Source organism: Boleophthalmus pectinirostris, unplaced genomic scaffold (genome assembly GCF_026225935.1).
Source record: "Boleophthalmus pectinirostris isolate CB_2022bp ecotype Guang Dong unplaced genomic scaffold, ASM2622593v1 HiC_scaffold_11, whole genome shotgun sequence".
NCBI lineage: Eukaryota > Metazoa > Chordata > Actinopteri > Gobiiformes > Gobiidae > Boleophthalmus > Boleophthalmus pectinirostris.
The window spans coordinates 19,692,080-19,709,985 of NW_026570994.1; the positions used below are offsets into that span (position 1 = coordinate 19,692,080).

At 40.7% G+C, this 17,906-nt stretch overlaps 1 protein-coding gene across 3 annotated transcripts in view; it reads left to right on the forward strand.

Annotated features, from left to right (window-relative positions):
• LOC110161072 (histone demethylase UTY-like) overlaps positions 1 to 17,906 on the forward strand; it is a 74,292-nt gene that overhangs the window by 54,702 nt on the left and 1,684 nt on the right. For all 3 annotated transcript variants that reach the window (XM_055163532.1, XM_055163535.1, XM_055163542.1), the window contains 10 exons: positions 952 to 1,057; positions 1,151 to 1,356; positions 2,417 to 2,478; positions 2,636 to 2,710; positions 3,445 to 3,593; positions 5,163 to 5,277; positions 8,904 to 9,091; positions 13,838 to 13,979; positions 15,285 to 15,411; positions 16,930 to 17,100. In XM_055163532.1, the coding sequence (XP_055019507.1) occupies positions 952 to 1,057; positions 1,151 to 1,356; positions 2,417 to 2,478; positions 2,636 to 2,710; positions 3,445 to 3,593; positions 5,163 to 5,277; positions 8,904 to 9,091; positions 13,838 to 13,979; positions 15,285 to 15,411; positions 16,930 to 17,100 (1,341 nt within the window). The remainder of the gene's footprint in view (positions 1 to 951; positions 1,058 to 1,150; positions 1,357 to 2,416; positions 2,479 to 2,635; positions 2,711 to 3,444; positions 3,594 to 5,162; positions 5,278 to 8,903; positions 9,092 to 13,837; positions 13,980 to 15,284; positions 15,412 to 16,929; positions 17,101 to 17,906) is intronic.

The following is a 17,906-nucleotide window of genomic DNA, read 5'->3' on the forward strand; positions in this document are numbered from 1 at the left end:
AAAATCTTGGTGGAAAAGGAGGAATTAACACAAAGTATATTATGTTATGAGCTTCTTTTTTCATGCCAAAAGTTTGTTTTCATACCTGACAGTTTGGTCATGTGATCTTGCTCAGCTGATTTAAACATGTTTTGGCGTTGTTTTCCTACCGGTGGAGGCAGGACGACAGCGCCAACTGCAGTCCGACTTCCTCAGGACAGTATACTATAAAACGAGAGGGCTTTTTTTACTCTCACACACCTGGGAAACTGGTCCACCCAAAGGACAAAACAATGTGGTCTACTCCGTTTAGTGTAGTGAAGACTGCAGTGAGCGCTACAACAGAGAAACTAAACAGCTACTTCACGAGAGGATGAACCAACAAAGACGAGAGAGCAACACGGGACCTCAGTCTGCTGTACAGAGTGAGGTACAGATTTTAGCCAGAGAAAAGAATTGGTTTGACAGGGGAGTTAAAGGAACCATTTTTGTTAAGAAATACATTACTTGGAGGCTGCAGACATCATCCATCCTCAAACCTAAATCAAAACAAATGAGAACAATAGATGTAGCCAGGTCAGGTCCAGAGGTGTGAAAGCTTCATTATGGCCCTGAATGGTTATGCTAATAAGACTCCACACTCAGAGCAAGATGAATAGGCCTAACTAACTTGTTTACAGAAAATGTAAACAAGTAGGTGTGTTAGTTTCAGCGTAGTTTCAGACAGATATAAGGAAGTGTCCACCAGCATCTGACCAAAACTGAAGAAGGAGCTTGGATGAGCGGCGAAACATATTCGACCAAACTAACTTTTGTCGACAAACTGAATTTTATCCTTTGCCATGTCAAGTATGGAAAACAAAGTCTTGGTCTGAAAAAAAGAACCTAATAACATAAATTAGCGGAAGAGCAAACGAACCTCTTGGGACTAAGTAAAAGTAAATGAGTATATTTTTCTTTTTCTCTTTGTAGTTGGAAAACAAAAGGGACGCTTTCTTTCCTCCGCTGCATCAGTTCTGCACAAACCCCTCCAACCCGGTCACCGTCATCAGAGGACTCGCCGGAGCTCTCAAACTCGGTACAGAACATTTTCAAATCTACTTAAAGAATTAAAAAAAAACTAATAAAATAATCAGATATTATAAACTGTTGTCTTCTTTCCCGTCCTCAGACCTGGGGCTCTTCTCCACTAAGACTCTGGTGGAGGCAAACCCAGAGCACATGGTGGAGGTTTGGACTCAGCTTTCTCAGCCCGCCGACGAGAACTGGGACCAGACCGGGACCAAGAAACTATGGCGATGTGAGAGTGGGCGGGGCCACACCACCATCGCCAAATACGCCCAGTATCAGGCGGCGTCCTTCCAGGAGTCTCTGCGGGTGAGAGGACGAGGAGGACGAGGGGCAGTGAAAACAGACACATAAATATTTGAACTATAAAACTTTAACTGAAAATCTTGTTTATAATGTGGACTGGGAACAAAATCCTACTTTTTCAAACGTCTATCTCAAATTTATGTTTAAAGGTGCATTTAAAGGTGCATTATGATCTAGTACTAACCAGGTCTAAACCAGGACTAAAACAGGAACCAGGACTAAGCAAGGACTGATTCAGAACTGAACAAGAACTAAACCAAGACTAAATAAACCATGACTGAACCAGGATTTAACCAGGACTAAACCAGAGGACTATATCAGGACTAAATCAGGATTGTCTAAACCAGGACTAAACTATGACTAAAGCAGGGCTAAACCAGAAGTAAACCAGGACTAAACTATGACTGAACCAGGCCTAAACCAGGACTACACTAGAACTAAACCAGGACTAAACCAGAAGTAAATCAGGATTGTCTAAACTGGGACTAAACTATGAGAGAACCAGGTCTAAACAAGGGATAAACCAGGGCTAAACCAGGACTAAACCAGATGTAAATGAGGATTGTCTAAACCAGGACTAAACTATGACAGAACCAGGGCTAAACCAGGTCTTAACCAGGACTAAACCAAAACTTAACCAAGACTTAGCCAGGAATAAACCAACAGAATCCTACTTTTTCAAACATGTATCTCAAATTTGATGTTTAAAGGTGCATTATGTAACCTTCCTGTTGAGGGTTTGCCACCTGCTCGCTTTCCTGCTTATTGCTTTGTCTCGAATGTCCCACATTATGACATTAAACTTTATGTATTTCCATGGAGACAAGTCCTCAGTGCCTCCAGGCCAAGTTACAGGTCACATTTGTGGAGAGGTGAGCTCGTCCGTGTATTTTTGAGCAAGAAAACACCTGCAATTTAATAATAATTTAATCCCATACTGTGCAAGGCAAAAACAATCTTGTGGAAGACCTCGTACTAGAAAAGTTACACAGTGCACCTTTAATTAATTCGATTTTTTAAAATTTAAATTTTGACTAATCGATTCACTGTTTTTATTTTTCAGGAGGAGAATGAGAAGAAAGCACTAAAAGAGCCATCGGACGCAGAGCCAGCCTCAGCAGACAGGTACAACTCACTGGAAATATATTTTATCTGATTTAGAATTTGAATATTTTGTTAACATCCGACCGCAGGATAAAGAAAATTACCTTAAAGTGAAAACCAGGGGATGTTTTTTTATGTATAAATGTGTAACTTTTCTTATTTTTTCTGTTTCCTTCAGTGTTGCACGAAAAAGAAGAGGTCCTTTAAAATACATCAAGTTCGGAACAAACATCGACGTGTCAGACGAGAAGAAGTGAGTGAAAAAGCAGGACTAAACTAGGGCTAAACCAGGACTGAATCAGGACTGAATTCAGACAAAACCAGGATCAAACCTAAACCTCTAAACCCAGTCCAAACCAGGACTGAACCAGGATTGAACCAGAACTAAACCAGTACTAAACCAAGACTGATCCAGGACCAAACCCAGTGTAATCTAAATCTAATCTAAACCAGGACTGAAACAGGATTTAATCAGGACTAAACCCGGACTAAACCTGGACCAAACCAGTATTCTCTAAACCAGGACTGAACCAGGACTAAACCAGGACTGATTCAACACTGATCCAGGACCAAACCCAGTATACTCTAAACCCAATATAAACCTGGGCTGAAACAGGGACTAAACAAGGACTAAACAGGGACTAAACCAGGACTGAACTAGGATTAAACCAGGACTAAACTAAGGCTGAACTAGGACTAAAACAGAACTGAAATAAGACTGACCCACACTACTTAACCCGGACTAAACAAGGACTGAACCATAATAAAACCATGACTGAACCAGGACTAAACTAAGGGTTAAAACATGACTGAATTAGGAATGAACCACAGGACTTAACCCAGACTAAACCAGGACAAAACCAGAAAGAATCCAAGAGTAAATAAATCATGACTGAATCAGGACTAAACTAGAACTAAACCACAGGACTAAACCACAGGACTAAACCAGAACCCAGTCCAAGTGTAACCTTGTGTCTCCTCCTGCAGGTGGAAGCAGCAGTTGCAGGAGCTGAGTAAACTCCCTGCGTTCGCTCGCGTCGTTTCTGCGGGAAACCTCCTGAGTCACGTGGGACACACCATCTTGGGCATGAACACTGTGCAACTTTACATGAAGGTCCCGGGCAGCAGGATACCAGGTCAGACTCTGGTTTATCATTCTACCGTAAAATAATAAAAGAAAAACTTCAGTCAGACAATAATCATAATATCCAGGAAGTTAAAGGGTCAAATTACTCCCTGACCAGTGAATGTGTTGCTGTATCTTTGAGCAAGACAAGGCATTTCTGAAAAGGTTCTGTGGCCGATGTAAGATGTGACTGTAAGAGACAGAGCTACAGTTTACATTCATCAGTTTCACAAAGTAGATGTTGTCAGTTGATTTGATTAGATTTATGTATTTATTTTGGGGCAAGTAAGAAATTTACATTCTTTTACGATGGAACATATAACATTAATGAAATCATAGCAGAAATAACAATGACAAAAAATAAATAAAAATAAAAAATTGGCCCAAAAAGGAGTGGGAAGAAGAAAAATTATTTAATCCCACCCCCCTCTTCTAATCTAACACAATGAGCTTTATTTCAAATTTTTCTGACATTTTACATTAAACTATATGAACTAGGGATGGGCATTCGATGAAATTTCCTTAATCGATCGTCGGAAGAATTAACGATCGATTATCGATTAATCATTAACGTTTTTATATTAAAATGATCATCATTATTGTTACTATCTGCACTACTAATCTGCATAAATAAATCCAACTTTACGACATATAAACCGTAACGACTCTAGAGCCACATCAGCCCGTTTGACATTATAATGTGTTTAATTCAGTTTTGTTCAACTCTCACAGAAACAAAACTTAAAAAAGCATCACTAATTTGCATAAACTCAGCGAAGATAAAACTCCAGCTCTTGTGTCGCTCATGTGGTTCAACTTCTGTCGGATTAAAAGACATGACTCAGGTGAATACAGGTTAGTGTGACCAGATTTGTGTTTGTCAAAACCAGGACACCGTACGGGGGGCGGGGCCTCGTCATCGATACTGAGCGACTCTCACCTGGTAAAACTTTTTCCCACTGGACACAGAAACATATGTGCTGCTTTATACACTGTGCACATGGACTCACACTTGTCCCCAACGCAACGGAAAGTGTGGAATTTCTTGTACAAGTCATCGTTAAATCCACATTTGTGCTTCGGTTCGTTACAGACTGACCCACTGTTTGTGTCTCGCTCCTTCTGATGCAGAGACACATGTACACACCTGTTTGGTCACGATACGCACAGCAAATTACATTCGGTTTATCGATTAAAATTAACGTATTCGATGAAATTCTTAATGATCAATTATCGATTAATCGATTAATCATGCCCATCCCTAATATGAACTATTTACAAGTGCAGACAAATAGTGTCTGTTATAGTTTGGCAACAGAACTGTATTGCAATTATACATAAGGATACCAACAATTGAAAGGAAAATTAAAGATAGCAACAATGGTAACGGACGGCCACATACCAGCAATAGTGAGGAAACAACAAGCATAAAGCAGCTCTACAGAAGGAAGGATTGTTCTAAAATTAAGACCCGCTCTCTATATACTGTGACCAGAACGTATGTTTATATAACAACTTGAATTTATGAATGTTTTTTTTTTATGTAATCCTAAATCCTCGTGTTTGTGTGTCTCTGCAGGGCATCAGGAGCACAATAACTTCTGTGCTGTGAACATAAACATCGGACCGGGCGACTGTGAGTGGTTCGCGGTGCCGGAGCCGTACTGGGGCGTCATGAGCAACTTCTGTGAAAAGTAAAACACCTAAAACCTTTATTTAATGTAAAAAAAAGCCCATATTAAAATAACTGCCAGAAACTTGGACCTGAACAGTGACCTTCTGCTCTGATTCTGGAAGTCAATTTTTTTTTGGAAAATTCAAATATTAAGAGTATTTAGACTTAAGGGCGAAATATAGTTTTGCGTCGACTCAGCGCACACTGCCGCCGTCGCCTTGTCGTCATCGTTTTTTGATTAATGGGTTTGCGTCGAGGTCTGTGCTCCACGAAGTAATTCACTGCCACAACACTAGGAGGCGAGGATTTAAAACTGGCGTTCGTGTAAACAAAATGAAGCGGGAAAGCGGAGTTCCGGAAATGTATTTAGAGCGGATGTAGAGACGACCAATCACAGCTCTTTCCCTCGCTGTCTGCATCATTTCGGAAGTGCACGTTGGTCGACACAGATGCTTTCCGGAGGATTTTCATGACGACGCAAACTCTCTTTTTCCCTCTATTTGACGCACGGTCATAAATTGGCCTTTAGACTTAGACAAACTTAATCGATCCATAAGGGAAATTAATTGGACACAGTCACTTACACATCACATTATAACACAGGGGTGGGCAAACTTTTTGACTCGTCGGCCACAAAGGGTCCTAAAATTTGACAGAAGGGCTGGACCAGGAGCAGATGGATGGAGTTTTTTTGGTAATCCACCTCATAAGAGAAAAAAATATCCCATGTTATTGAAATGTCCTGTAATTGAAAATCATTACAAAGCATTACAACTAAATATCTCTTGGTCATGAATCCGCGTATCATTCGTTCATTTGTTTTTCAATATAAAACCAAAAATAAGAAAATGAGAAAAAAAAACAACTATTTTCTTCATTATTTGTCTCCAAAACCAAAATGAAAAACCAGATAATGATTTGTTTTTTCAGTTTTCGATTTTGTGTTTAAATGAAGAATGGAAAAAACGGATAACGACCGTTTCCCGTTTACATGACTCCCGTGACTGCGATGTCGGACTTTTGCACTGCATACGGACTGAACCAGGACTGATTCAGGTCAGGGACCAGACCGGGACTGAGACCGAGATCAGACCAGGACCAGACCGGGACCAGACCGGAGGCCCGCTGTATTTACTATTTACTGAAATTACTTTTAAAACACTGAAATTATCATCATTATTATTATTATTCAAGTTTGATGTGCCAGATTAAAAATTAATAACAAAGAAAAAATGTTAATGGTTAAAATAAACTTTAAATAAGTAGTAAAAATAGCAAGAGACTGTTGTCAGGCATAATTATATAAATGTTTATGTACAAGTCAAAATAAAAAAATAGAAATATAGTAATACAGTAAAATAATAAACATACTAGTGTCGTCATTAGTTACCGCAAACCTGATTATCCCTGAGATTTCAAGCTTTCAGTCGTTTTTATGTTACTCCGAAAAATCTGCAACTCAAGATAATCCTCGAAATAATGCGTTATATAATCTTACACTTAAATACGTGGGATAAATCGTGCGTTAAACTCGGATCTTTGAACTAAAAACGCGCTGTTGTGTGTCATCGCTGCCCTCTGGTGGTCAGCCGGGTCAGTGCGTCCATAACTCCTGTTGCTATGGTTACTGACTTGTTTTAGAAAAGGAGGTCTCTGCGTGATATTTTCTAAAACCGCTGCTTCACACATTCGCTTAATTGTGAGAGCGATAATGTGACGGGAGAAACAGGAACGAGATCGGGTGTTTTTGTTTTTAAATAATTTAGATTTTAAGGTGAATCGTGTGTTAAAAAGGCCGAGGCGCTCTGTTGGAAATACTGCAAATAAATTCAAAATAAAAATTCTTTATTACATGCGACGTCCTGTGTCCCTCGTCCCATGTAACAATAAAGGTCTTGTATAATAATCTTTAACAAAACAGAGTGCCTTGGACCTTCTGACCGCTTTTTTTACTCTATCATAAGTACATTTTTATACTTCAAACCTGGTCATCTTCTCTGTCTGTTTGCTTTTAAGACTTGTCCTTGAGGAGAAAAGTCAAAAGTACTTGTTCTGGGCTTTAAACTAAGAAAAAAATCCTCTGCAGCTCTTACTCCTTCTGTGTTTTTATAAATTGTGTCTTACTGGCCACGTTTACATGATGTTTTTTAATTACGAATTAAATGTTCTGGATTAAAATATACGTGGAAATAATCATTCTGAATTGAGGTTTACACGGAAAACTCGATAAATCGTCTTTATTTAATTCCGTTCAGCGTCTGGAGGTCGGGAAGGGTTCTGATTGGAAAGAGACGCGAATGTATTTACGTCGACCGGAAGAAAACAAACACTTCAGCTGCTTCCGGCTTTTCCGTCGTCTCGGTTTGTCGTTACGCCGCGGACACAAACACGATCCAAACTTTTCCCGCGGTCGTTCCGATGATAATTGCGCAGCGGCTGGAGAATTCTCTCATCGCGCTTTACGTCTGTCGGCTGAGGAGGAGAAGGGAAGAGCGTCGGAGAAAAGAGGAAGAAGACAAAGTGAGTGTGAGGCTGCTCTACCTCAGCCCACTCCCGCATCCCTCTCACAAATCCAAAGAGACGTGGAGGAAAGTCCGAAGACAGGAGAAGAGCGACCCAACGAGCACGAGCTGAACGACCTGGATTATTTTTAAGAAGAATAAACGTTTACATGATCGAGGAATAAATTAATTCGACTTTAAAATTCAAATAAACCACCCACTTACTTCGGAATTAAGTTTATGTCGAATAATCATTTTCATTAGGAATTAAGTGTTTACGTGAATCCGTGTGTCATTCGTTGATTTGTTTTTCAATATAAAACCAAAAATAAGAAAATTTTAAAAACAACAATTTTCTTCATTATTTGTCTCCAAAACCAAAATGAAAAAACAAATAACGATGCTTTTTTTTTTTTTTTTTTTTTTTTTCAGTTTTCGATTTTGTGTTTAAATGAAAAATGGAAAAACTGATAATGACCGTTTCCCATTTACGTGACTTAAACTGTGATGCCGGACTGAACCAGGTCTAAACCAGGACTAAACTGGTCTCAGTCCCGGTCTCAGTCCTGATCACCCGACAGTCTACACGAGGACTCATACTCCTGGTTCAGTCCTTTTTTAGTCCTGGTTCAGTCCTGTTTTAGTCCTGGTCCAGTCTTGGTTTAGTCCTGTTTTAGTCCTGGTTTAATCCTGTTTCAGTCCTGTTTTAGTCCTGGTTAAGTCCTGTTTTAGTCCTGTTTTAGTCTCTGGTTCAGTCCTGTTTTAGTCCTGTTTTAGTCCTGTTTTAGTCCTGGTTTAGTCCTGGTTTAATCTTGTTTTAGTCCTGTTTTAGTCCAGTTTTAGTCCTGGTTCGGTCCTGGTTTAGTCCTGGTTCAGTCTGGCATCACAGTTTAAGTCACGTACACGGGAAACGGTCGTTATCAGTTTTTCCATTTTTCATTTAAACACAAAATCAAAAACTGAAAAAAACAAAACAAATAATTATCCTTTTTTTTTTCATTTTGGTTTTGTAGACAAATAATGAAGAAAATAATTGTTTTTTTGTTTTCTTATTGTTGGTTTAATATTGAAAAACAAATGAACTAACCCTAACCCTTTTTAAAGTGGTATTCATTTGTCTTTCTCTTTCCTTTTGTCTCCGTAGAAACAACATAAACTTCCTGATGGGCTCGTGGTGGCCAAACCTGGAGGACCTGTACGAGGCGGACGTTCCGGTTTATCGGTTCATCCAGAGACCGGGGGACCTGGTCTGGCTCAACACCGGCACCGTGCACTGGGTCCAGGCCATCGGCTGGTGCAACAACATCGCCTGGAACGTGGGCCCGCTCACAGGTGAGGGCTAAAACTGCAGACTGAGCGGCTTTTACAGAGAATAAAACCTCATGGAGACGCAGGGGAGAGAAGGACTGGGACATACAGACGAACACAGGACTGAACTATGTATTCTTAACTATTCTGAAGTAATCCAAGGATCCCAGGCTTTTCTGAACGTGTTTTTAGATGTTCAAACTGGCCACCAAAATCCTCTCTTACTAAAATAACTTTAATCTGTTCAAAATAATAAAAAATAATAAGAAACAAGGCTGAAACTAGGCAAGGCAAGTTTATTTGTACAGCAGTTTGTACACAAAGTAATTCAGCGTGCTTTACAGAATAAGAAATACATTAAAATCACAGTACAAATAAATCAAAACATAAATAATCATCCTAAAATTAGAAAGACAAAGAGAGATTAAATGAGACAGAAGAGTGCGGAATTAAAAAAAACATACAAACCACTTATCCACTAAAAGCTACTGTCTGTAAAAGTGTCTATAACAGGTTAGACTATGAATTTTACTAAAACACACCAGATTTTAATGCAAATTTGACATTTTCTACCCCCAGTTTGACAATTTTTAGGTTTCAGATTTTACTTCTTGGTTGAAAAACAATGGCCTGGACAGTTTCACTTGGTGGAAACCGTCTGACCTCGCAGCATTAGGATTTGTTCGTTTGACAGTAGGCGGGTATTTTTATTTATTTTATTTAACCAATCGCTGCTGTTTGGTCGTGGCGTATGTAATGCTCCAAATCCCGTAGGAAGAAGGACAATAACGTTTTTCCCCTTGATAAAATTCACCAAACATTCTCTTTGTTCCGGCTTTAAATCCTCGATCTCGGGAATCGTCGCCAACACAGAATGTCTGTCTTCGTCTGTGTCCGTCTTGACGCTTTGTTTACTGTTGTGCTGTTCCACAAAAGGGACAGACAGACACGGCGAGTTTGGCGTCATGACTTCACAGCTCTTCTGAACTTTCGGGTTTTTTGTAAAAGCGTCTAGTGTATTCTGATTCCTGACCTAGTCGCTGGAGAGAAATTAAATTGAGCGGAGGCACTAGTTGGCGCCAGACTGACTAAAAAAAATCATAACATCACCCTTAGAAATTCCGTAAATGTTACCAAGCAGCTAAATTGTACATTAAGCCAACACTCCTCTAATGTACACAGACATTATTATTTGACAAGAGAAGACCTTTATTTTGTTAAAACAATGTTAAATCAATTATTTAAGTATCATATAAAAAGCGTTTCTTGTGTAAATTGTGCCCAACTTTCCACTTCCACTGTAATTTTCAACATATTTCTTTACTTTTCTTCACAAAATGCTTATTGATTTATGTAAAACTATATTTATTTTATATTTACAACAGATATTATCCCACAAAATTAAGAGTCTCATCCAAACCTGTCACATATTATTACATATATTTGACTAACCAGTTTGTTTTTTGTTTAAGTTTCAGCTCTATTGTACTTTTGTTACTCGGACATACCTCTTCACTCGGCTGTTTGTTGATGCTTCTATTTTATATTTGACCTTTTCGCTGTGATTTCAAACACATGAGGCTGATTACTGACATTTGAGATGATTATTCATGATTACGCTTCATTGTTTTTATCTCGTCGGTGTGGATTTCTCCTCCACGTTCCAGGACCGCAAACCCCCAAAAATGCAGCTGATTCAGGTGGCTCAAGATGCTTAATTTAACCCGTGTACGTTTTGATTAGAGTTGGGGTGAATAAATGGACACAGATAACCCTTTAGTCGCCGGGTAAAGAGGAAAAGAGCATGGACATACTTCTGGTTTCATCGACTCTGGCTCCAGTTCACTTCATATTGAGAAACTGTCCCCTCTTTTTGTATCTGTTGCTCTGAGCCTCGTCATTTTGGTCTTAAAATGTTCGCTTTAACCCGCTCTACATGATCCTGGTGTTTTTATTTTGCTTAGGCTACGTTCAGACTGCAGCCTGAAGTGACCCAAATCTGATTTTTTTGGCCCCTGTGTTCCTGTGTCTGATCTTTTAATGACAGTCTGAACGACACAGATCCGATTTTTTCAAATGTGACGCAGGCCACTTGGATATGTGCTCCTGAAACCGATACATATCTGATCTTTTGACATGCGACTTCAGTCTGAACGGCCAAAGCGCATCCATCCGACCTACACGTTATCAACAAGCCACAAACGTCACTATTCTGCACTGAAGTCGGCGAAAATTGTTAATGAACTCCGTGTCACTGAAGTGAAGCACATCACCACTCACCACTCTTGGCTCCATCTCCACATCCACACGTTCCTTTCTACAGACTGTCCCACAAAACACCACGGCCAAAAACCTCGTCCTTCTCAATCTCCTCCTTAAAACAAGTAAGTTGTTCATGTTCTGGCTCCGGTACGAGAGGAACTTTAAAATCTCCAGGTGCTCGATGCTGCGTCCATGTTTGGACAACTTCCGTAAACACAGAGACGCTCGCTGCGGTTGACGTCGTCGTGTCTCCAGTGTCACATGTGGGACACTTTTGGGCCGTTTAATGTTCACACAGGGGATCACATACAAGTCACATTTAATTGGAAATGTGAACGACCTCGAAAAAACATCGGATTTCACAAAAAAATCCGAATTAATTGTTAAGCCCTGCAGTCTGAACGTCGTCTTAGTTCACTTTGGCTACGTTCAGACTGCAGGGCTTAATGCTCAATTTGGATCTTTTTGTGAAACCAGATTTTTTTTGCGACGTCGTTCACATTTCCGATTAAACGCGACTTGTATGTGATCTCCAGTGTGAACTTTAAACTCCCCAAAAGTGTCCAGAATTTACGGAAGTCGCCTAAATGCTGGGCTTGTCTCACAAAATCCGATCTAGTTCTTGGTAAAAATGAACAGGTTACACGTCCACTTTGCTGCTTCGTTTGTTCGAGTCTTTATCCTCCTTGTTTTTGGCTCGCAGGATCTTTATTTTTCATTGACATTGGAGCCAGGTTCAGACATTTCTTTGGCAATCATTTCAAAAACCTAAATACAGCGATCCCCCCAAATATTAATAAACTCGCTAACCTCGTTTTTCCCTCCAACGACGAGACTCTGAGCCTGACGTGTAGGTGGGATGAATGTGACCTGACCGTTCAGACTGAAGTCACATGTCAAAAAATCGGATATGTATCGGTTTTAGGAGCACAAATCCAAGTGGCCTGAGTCACATTTGGGAAAAAAACTAATCTGTGTCATTCAGACTGGTCATTAAAAGATCAGATACAGGTCACAGGAGGCGAAAAATAATCGGATTTGGGTCACTTCAGGCTGCAGTCTGAACGCAGCCTTAGTTCACTTTTTATGTTAAAGGTTGTATAGAGGATTTTCCAAGGAACGAGAAATCCAGCGACTGTTTGTCCTTTTTCAAATGTTGCGCATGCGTGAAACCACCCCCCCTCCCCTACAGCTCCTACGTAGAAACACCTCCTCCCTCCTCCTCTTTACACCAGAAACAGGTTTGTTTACAGCCAGTGCGCTGCACATGACTTGTAAACAACTAACTACAGTGTTGGTTAGGAAAGACGGAGAAGTGAGGAGCGGGGGGAGCGGGTGTGCGGACATTTCGTTCGCGGACGAGAAGTGAGGAGCAGGGAGAAGAGCGGAGCAGGGAGAGAGGAGAGAGGAGAGGAAAGAGGAAGAGGGGAGCGGGTGCGCGGAGATTCTGTGCCCGGAGAAGTGAGGAGCAGGGGGAAGAGTGGATCGGGCAGCAGGGAGAGGAGCAGGAAAGGGGTGCAGAGAAGGTTGCGCGGAGATTCCGTGCGAATGAACTACTACAACATGCAGCAGCAAGCGGACTCTTTCTTTGCCTTGAAAATGACGTTTTCAGACATAGGATATCGCTTTCGTGTCCTGAAAAACATTTGACTAGCTCTTGGAAATAAAGTACGTTTTCATAATAAGCAGAAGTTTCCTGTCCAGGAGTAATTTGTGGACCAGTGCGTCAGTCTTTAGACCCTTCGTCTGCTTCAGTCGCGCCATCGCTGGAATGAATCTTCAAGAATCACCTTAGTTTGGCTTCGCTGCTTTTCCCCTTGTCTTCTTCTTTCAGCAATCTCAAAAACGGACTTTCTTTTGCGGCGAACTGCTCCTGGATTCTTGTCGCCATTGCAACAAACTTTGTGCGAACTGCGAGGAAGATATAGGTCAAAAAAAGCCGCTAAGAACTGTTGCGTTGGTGGAGTAAACAGCGTCTGTGCGTCTTGCGTCTGTTGGACTGTGTGACAGTCGTACGTAAACCACGTACCGGCGGCGCAGGCAAGTCAGTTACACTAGAAACGTAGGGAGTTTGATTGACAGCCTGTCAGCTCACAGATAACGAGGCAGTGTCGTTATCTATTGGCAAATGTTTAGCCCCACCACGTCCAGAGTTGATGAATTTTTATTCTCTTTTTTTTGGTCATCATAATTACAAGGCTACTGCATCTGTAATCTATCACTGACAACTTGAAACAAAAAAAAATCCTCCATACAACCTTTAAAATAAGACAAGACCCTGTAACCACTGTAAAAAAAAAAAATAAAAAAGGATTTAAACACATTTTCAGGAGCCTATGATCAATGGTGAGTTTGCGGGAACTGAAAAGCTGTTGGCTAAACTCAGATTAAACTTGATTTCTGTCATAAATAATCAGATCAGACCGGCACACGAGGAGCTGCAAGTATCAATACTCGACATGCAAAAAACATTTACAATATATATATGTCTCCGTCCTTGTTTTTTAGCTCATCAGTACAAGTTGGCGGTGGAGAGATACGAGTGGAACAAGCTCCAGTCTGTGAAGTCGATGGTTCCCATGGTGCACCTCTCCTGGAACATGGCCCGAAACATCAAAGTGTCCGACCACAAACTTTACGAGATGATCAAGTGAGTACAGAATCCATAAAACCCCCCAACGAAGAAGAAGAATCTCTGTAGTTTAACTCGTCCAGTACATTTGCCTGGATTTTTTTCTTAATTTTGCTTTTAAAACTCACGCTTTTACCCCCTAGTGAAGTTTTATACATAATTTTTTTCAGTACAACCTGTTATTTCCTGTCATTATGTCATATGGCTGTAATAAAAGCTTTAGGACCAAAAATACAGGTGAAAAAAATCTGCACACTTGTCAGATTGTAGATTCGTGGACCTGGTTTATGGTTCATATCTCTGTCATTCCCGGGCCTATCCAGGTGAAACAAAAACTGGCCCAAAGTTCAGCCTCGTCTCTGTCAAAATAAACAAACAAAAGTGAAACCATTTGTTCACAAAAGTTTCAGAAAGTGGTGCCGTTATTCAACCCCAAAGACGTGATTGTCGTCAGTTGCACACACAAATTTCACAAGAGACAGTTTAGTGTGATATAAGACCTTAATGTTTGGACTGAATCAGGATTAAACAAGGACTAAGGTGTAAACCAGGTCAAAACCAGGTCTAAACCAGGGACTGAACCAGAAATTGAACTATGGACTGAACCAAGGATTGAACCAGGACTAAACCAGGTCTAAACGACGACAAATCCTAGTACTAAACCTGGATTAAAAGCAGGTCAAAACCAGGGACTGAACCAGGTCTAAACCAGGTCTAAACCAGATCTAAACCAGGTCTAAACTATTACTAAACCTGGATTAAAAAGCAGGTCTAAACCGGGGACTGAACCAGGGATTGAACTAGGATTGAACAGGACTAACCCAGGTCTAAACCAGGGATGTACCAGGTCTAAAACCATGTCTAAAACCAGGTCTAAACTATTACTAAACCTGGATTAAAAAGCAGGTCTAAACCGGGGACTGAACCAGGATTTAACCAGGTCTAAATCAAGTCAAAACTAGTACTAAACCTGGATTAAATAGATGGTCTAAATCAGGGACTGAACCAGGTCTAAACTAGGTCTAAACCAGGACTGAACCAGGACTAAACCAGGACTGAACCAAGACTGGACCAGGACCAAACCCTGTCTTTATCAGTATAAGTAAACAAAAGTAAAATTATTTGTTCACAACAGTTTCAGAAAGTGGCGCCGTTATTCAACCAAAAGTTATATTAAACCTTATTTGGCAGAGTTAGTTAATGTGTGCATTGTGTCACCATGGTAACTCAGAAATATTCCACCATGCTGCGTTCACGTTCTGCTGTTTGAATCGCCGTAAATCTAAATTCTTTCTCTCTGTCGCCCCCTGTCTTCTGCCTCAGGTACTGCTTGTTGCGGACTCTCAAACAGTGTCAGTGGGTGAAAGAGGCTCTGGCTGCGGCGGGAAAAGAGACCGTGCTCCGACCGAGATCCAGAGACGAGCCGGCGCACTACTGCTCCATCTGTGAGGTCAGGGACAGAGTACAGACCGTTTTCTCATCTACGCTGTGCTCTAGTGTCGTTTCCTCGTCGCAAACAGACCTGGAGTTGTGTTTCGTTTCATTCACACTCGCACACGATTAAAATGTAGCTGTAAACTGTAAACAAAACACAACTCCAGGTCTGTTTGTGACGAGGAAACAACATTATAACACGACTTAAAGCTCATAAAAGTTAGTTTAGTGTAATATAAGACCTTAATGTTTGGACTGAATCAGGATTAAACCAGGACTAAGGTGTAAACCAGGTCTAAACTAGTACTAAACCAGGATTAAACTAGTACTAAACCAGGATTAAAAAGCTAAACCACGGACTAAACCAGGACTAAACCAGGGATTAAACTTTTACTAAACCTGGCAGGTCTAAATCAGGGACTGTACCAGGACTGAACCAGGACTAAACCAGGTCTAAACTAGTACTAAACCATGGACTAAACCATGGACTAAACCAGGATTAAACTAGGACTGAACCAGGACTAAACCAGGTCTAAACTAGTACTAAACCATGGATTAAACCATGGACTAAACCATGGACTAAACCAGGACTAAACAAGGACTAAATTTTTTACTAAACCTGGATTAAAAAGCAGGTCTAAATCAGGGACTGTACCAGGACTAAACCAGGACTGAACCAGGACTAAAACCAGGTCTAAACTAGTACTAAACCATGGACTAAACCATGGACTAAACCAGGACTAACTACCAGGACTAAACATGGACTAAACCAGGACTAAACAAGGACTAAATTTTACTAAACCTGGATTAAAAAGCAGGTCTAAATCAGGGACTAAACAGGACTGAACCAGGACTAAACCAGGTCTAAACTAGTACTAAACCATGGACTAAACCATGGACTAAACCAGGATTAAACTAGGACTGAACCAGGACTAAACCAGGTCTAAACTAGTACTAAACCACGGATTAAACCATGGACTAAACCATGGACTAAACGAGGACTAAACAAGGACTAAACTTTTACTAAACCTGGATTAAAAAGCAGGTCTAAATCAGGGACTGTACCAGGACTAAACAGGTCTAAACTAGTACTAAACCATGGACTAAACCAGGATTAAACTAGGACTGAACCAGGACTAAACCAGGTCTAAACTAGTACTAAACCACGGATTAAACCATGGACTAAACCATGGACTAAACGAGGACTAAACAAGGACTAAACAAGGACTAAATTTTTACTAAACCTGGATTAAAAAGCAGGTCTAAATCAGGGACTGAACCAGGACTGAATCAGGACTAAACCAGGATTAAACCAGGTCTAAACCGGGTCTAAACCAGGTCTAAACTAGTATTAAACCACGGACTAAACCACGGACTGAACCACCAGGACTAAAGCAGGGACTAAACTTTTACTAAACCTGGATTAAAAAGCAGGTCTAAATCAGGGACTGAACCAGGACTGAACCAGGTCTAAACCAGGTCTAAACCAGGTCCTTGTTCCCTTCCATAACATGTCTGTCTTTGTCTTGTTCAGGTGGAGGTGTTTAACCTGCTGTTTGTGCGTCGGGAGCTGCTCTCTAAAACGCCCCCTGTGGTTCACTGTCAGGACTGCGCTCGTAAAGGAAGCTCCGCCCTCGACGACTTCGTGGTTCTGGAGCAGTACAAAATGGACGACCTCATGCACATCTACGACCACTTCACATTAGTAAGTCCGACAGGGAAACAGAATCCAACTTAAAAGTCTATGTGCCAGATTTTTTTTTCTGCTTTAAAAACGGGAAAAACCGAACTAGTTCATTTTAAAACAGTTTGTTGTGGTCTGAAGTTATTCCTCACTTATGCATTCAGAACATCTTAATTATTCAGCAAGTTCGCCATGTATGTGTTTTAGCAGAATGTTCAGCAGTTACCATGGTGACACAGTGCACACATTAGGAAACACTGACAAAAAACGTTTTAAGATTGAAATTATACATACAAAATGGATTTTCAGGAGGCTGTGGTCAGTCAGAGCATTCATGGTCCAGTTTAGGAGTTTTCGACAAAAACGTGAGAGTGACTGTAATTTTATTTGATAGACTTGTTTTTTATAAACACAAAATCTGTAGTCAAGACCTGTCCGAGACCACAGGGTCCTGAGACCAGGGAAAGACCAAGACCGAGGGAGAGAGAGTCGAGGCCGAGACTAAACTGAGACTTTTAAAGGCCGAGACAGAGACAAAACCGAGACTTTTAGATCGAGACAAAACCGGGACATTTAAAGGCCAAGACTTTTAAAGGCTGAGATGGAGACAAAACCAAGACTTTTAAAGGTCCAAGACCAAGACAAACTTTTAAAGGCCGAGACGGAGACAAAACCGAGACTTTTAAAGGCCAAGACCAAGACAAAACCAAGACTTTTAAAGGCCAAGACCAAGACAAAACCAAGACTTTTAAAGGCCAAGACTTTTAAAGGCTGAGACGGAGACAAAACCGAGACTTTTAAAGGTCAAGACCAAGACAAAACCAAGA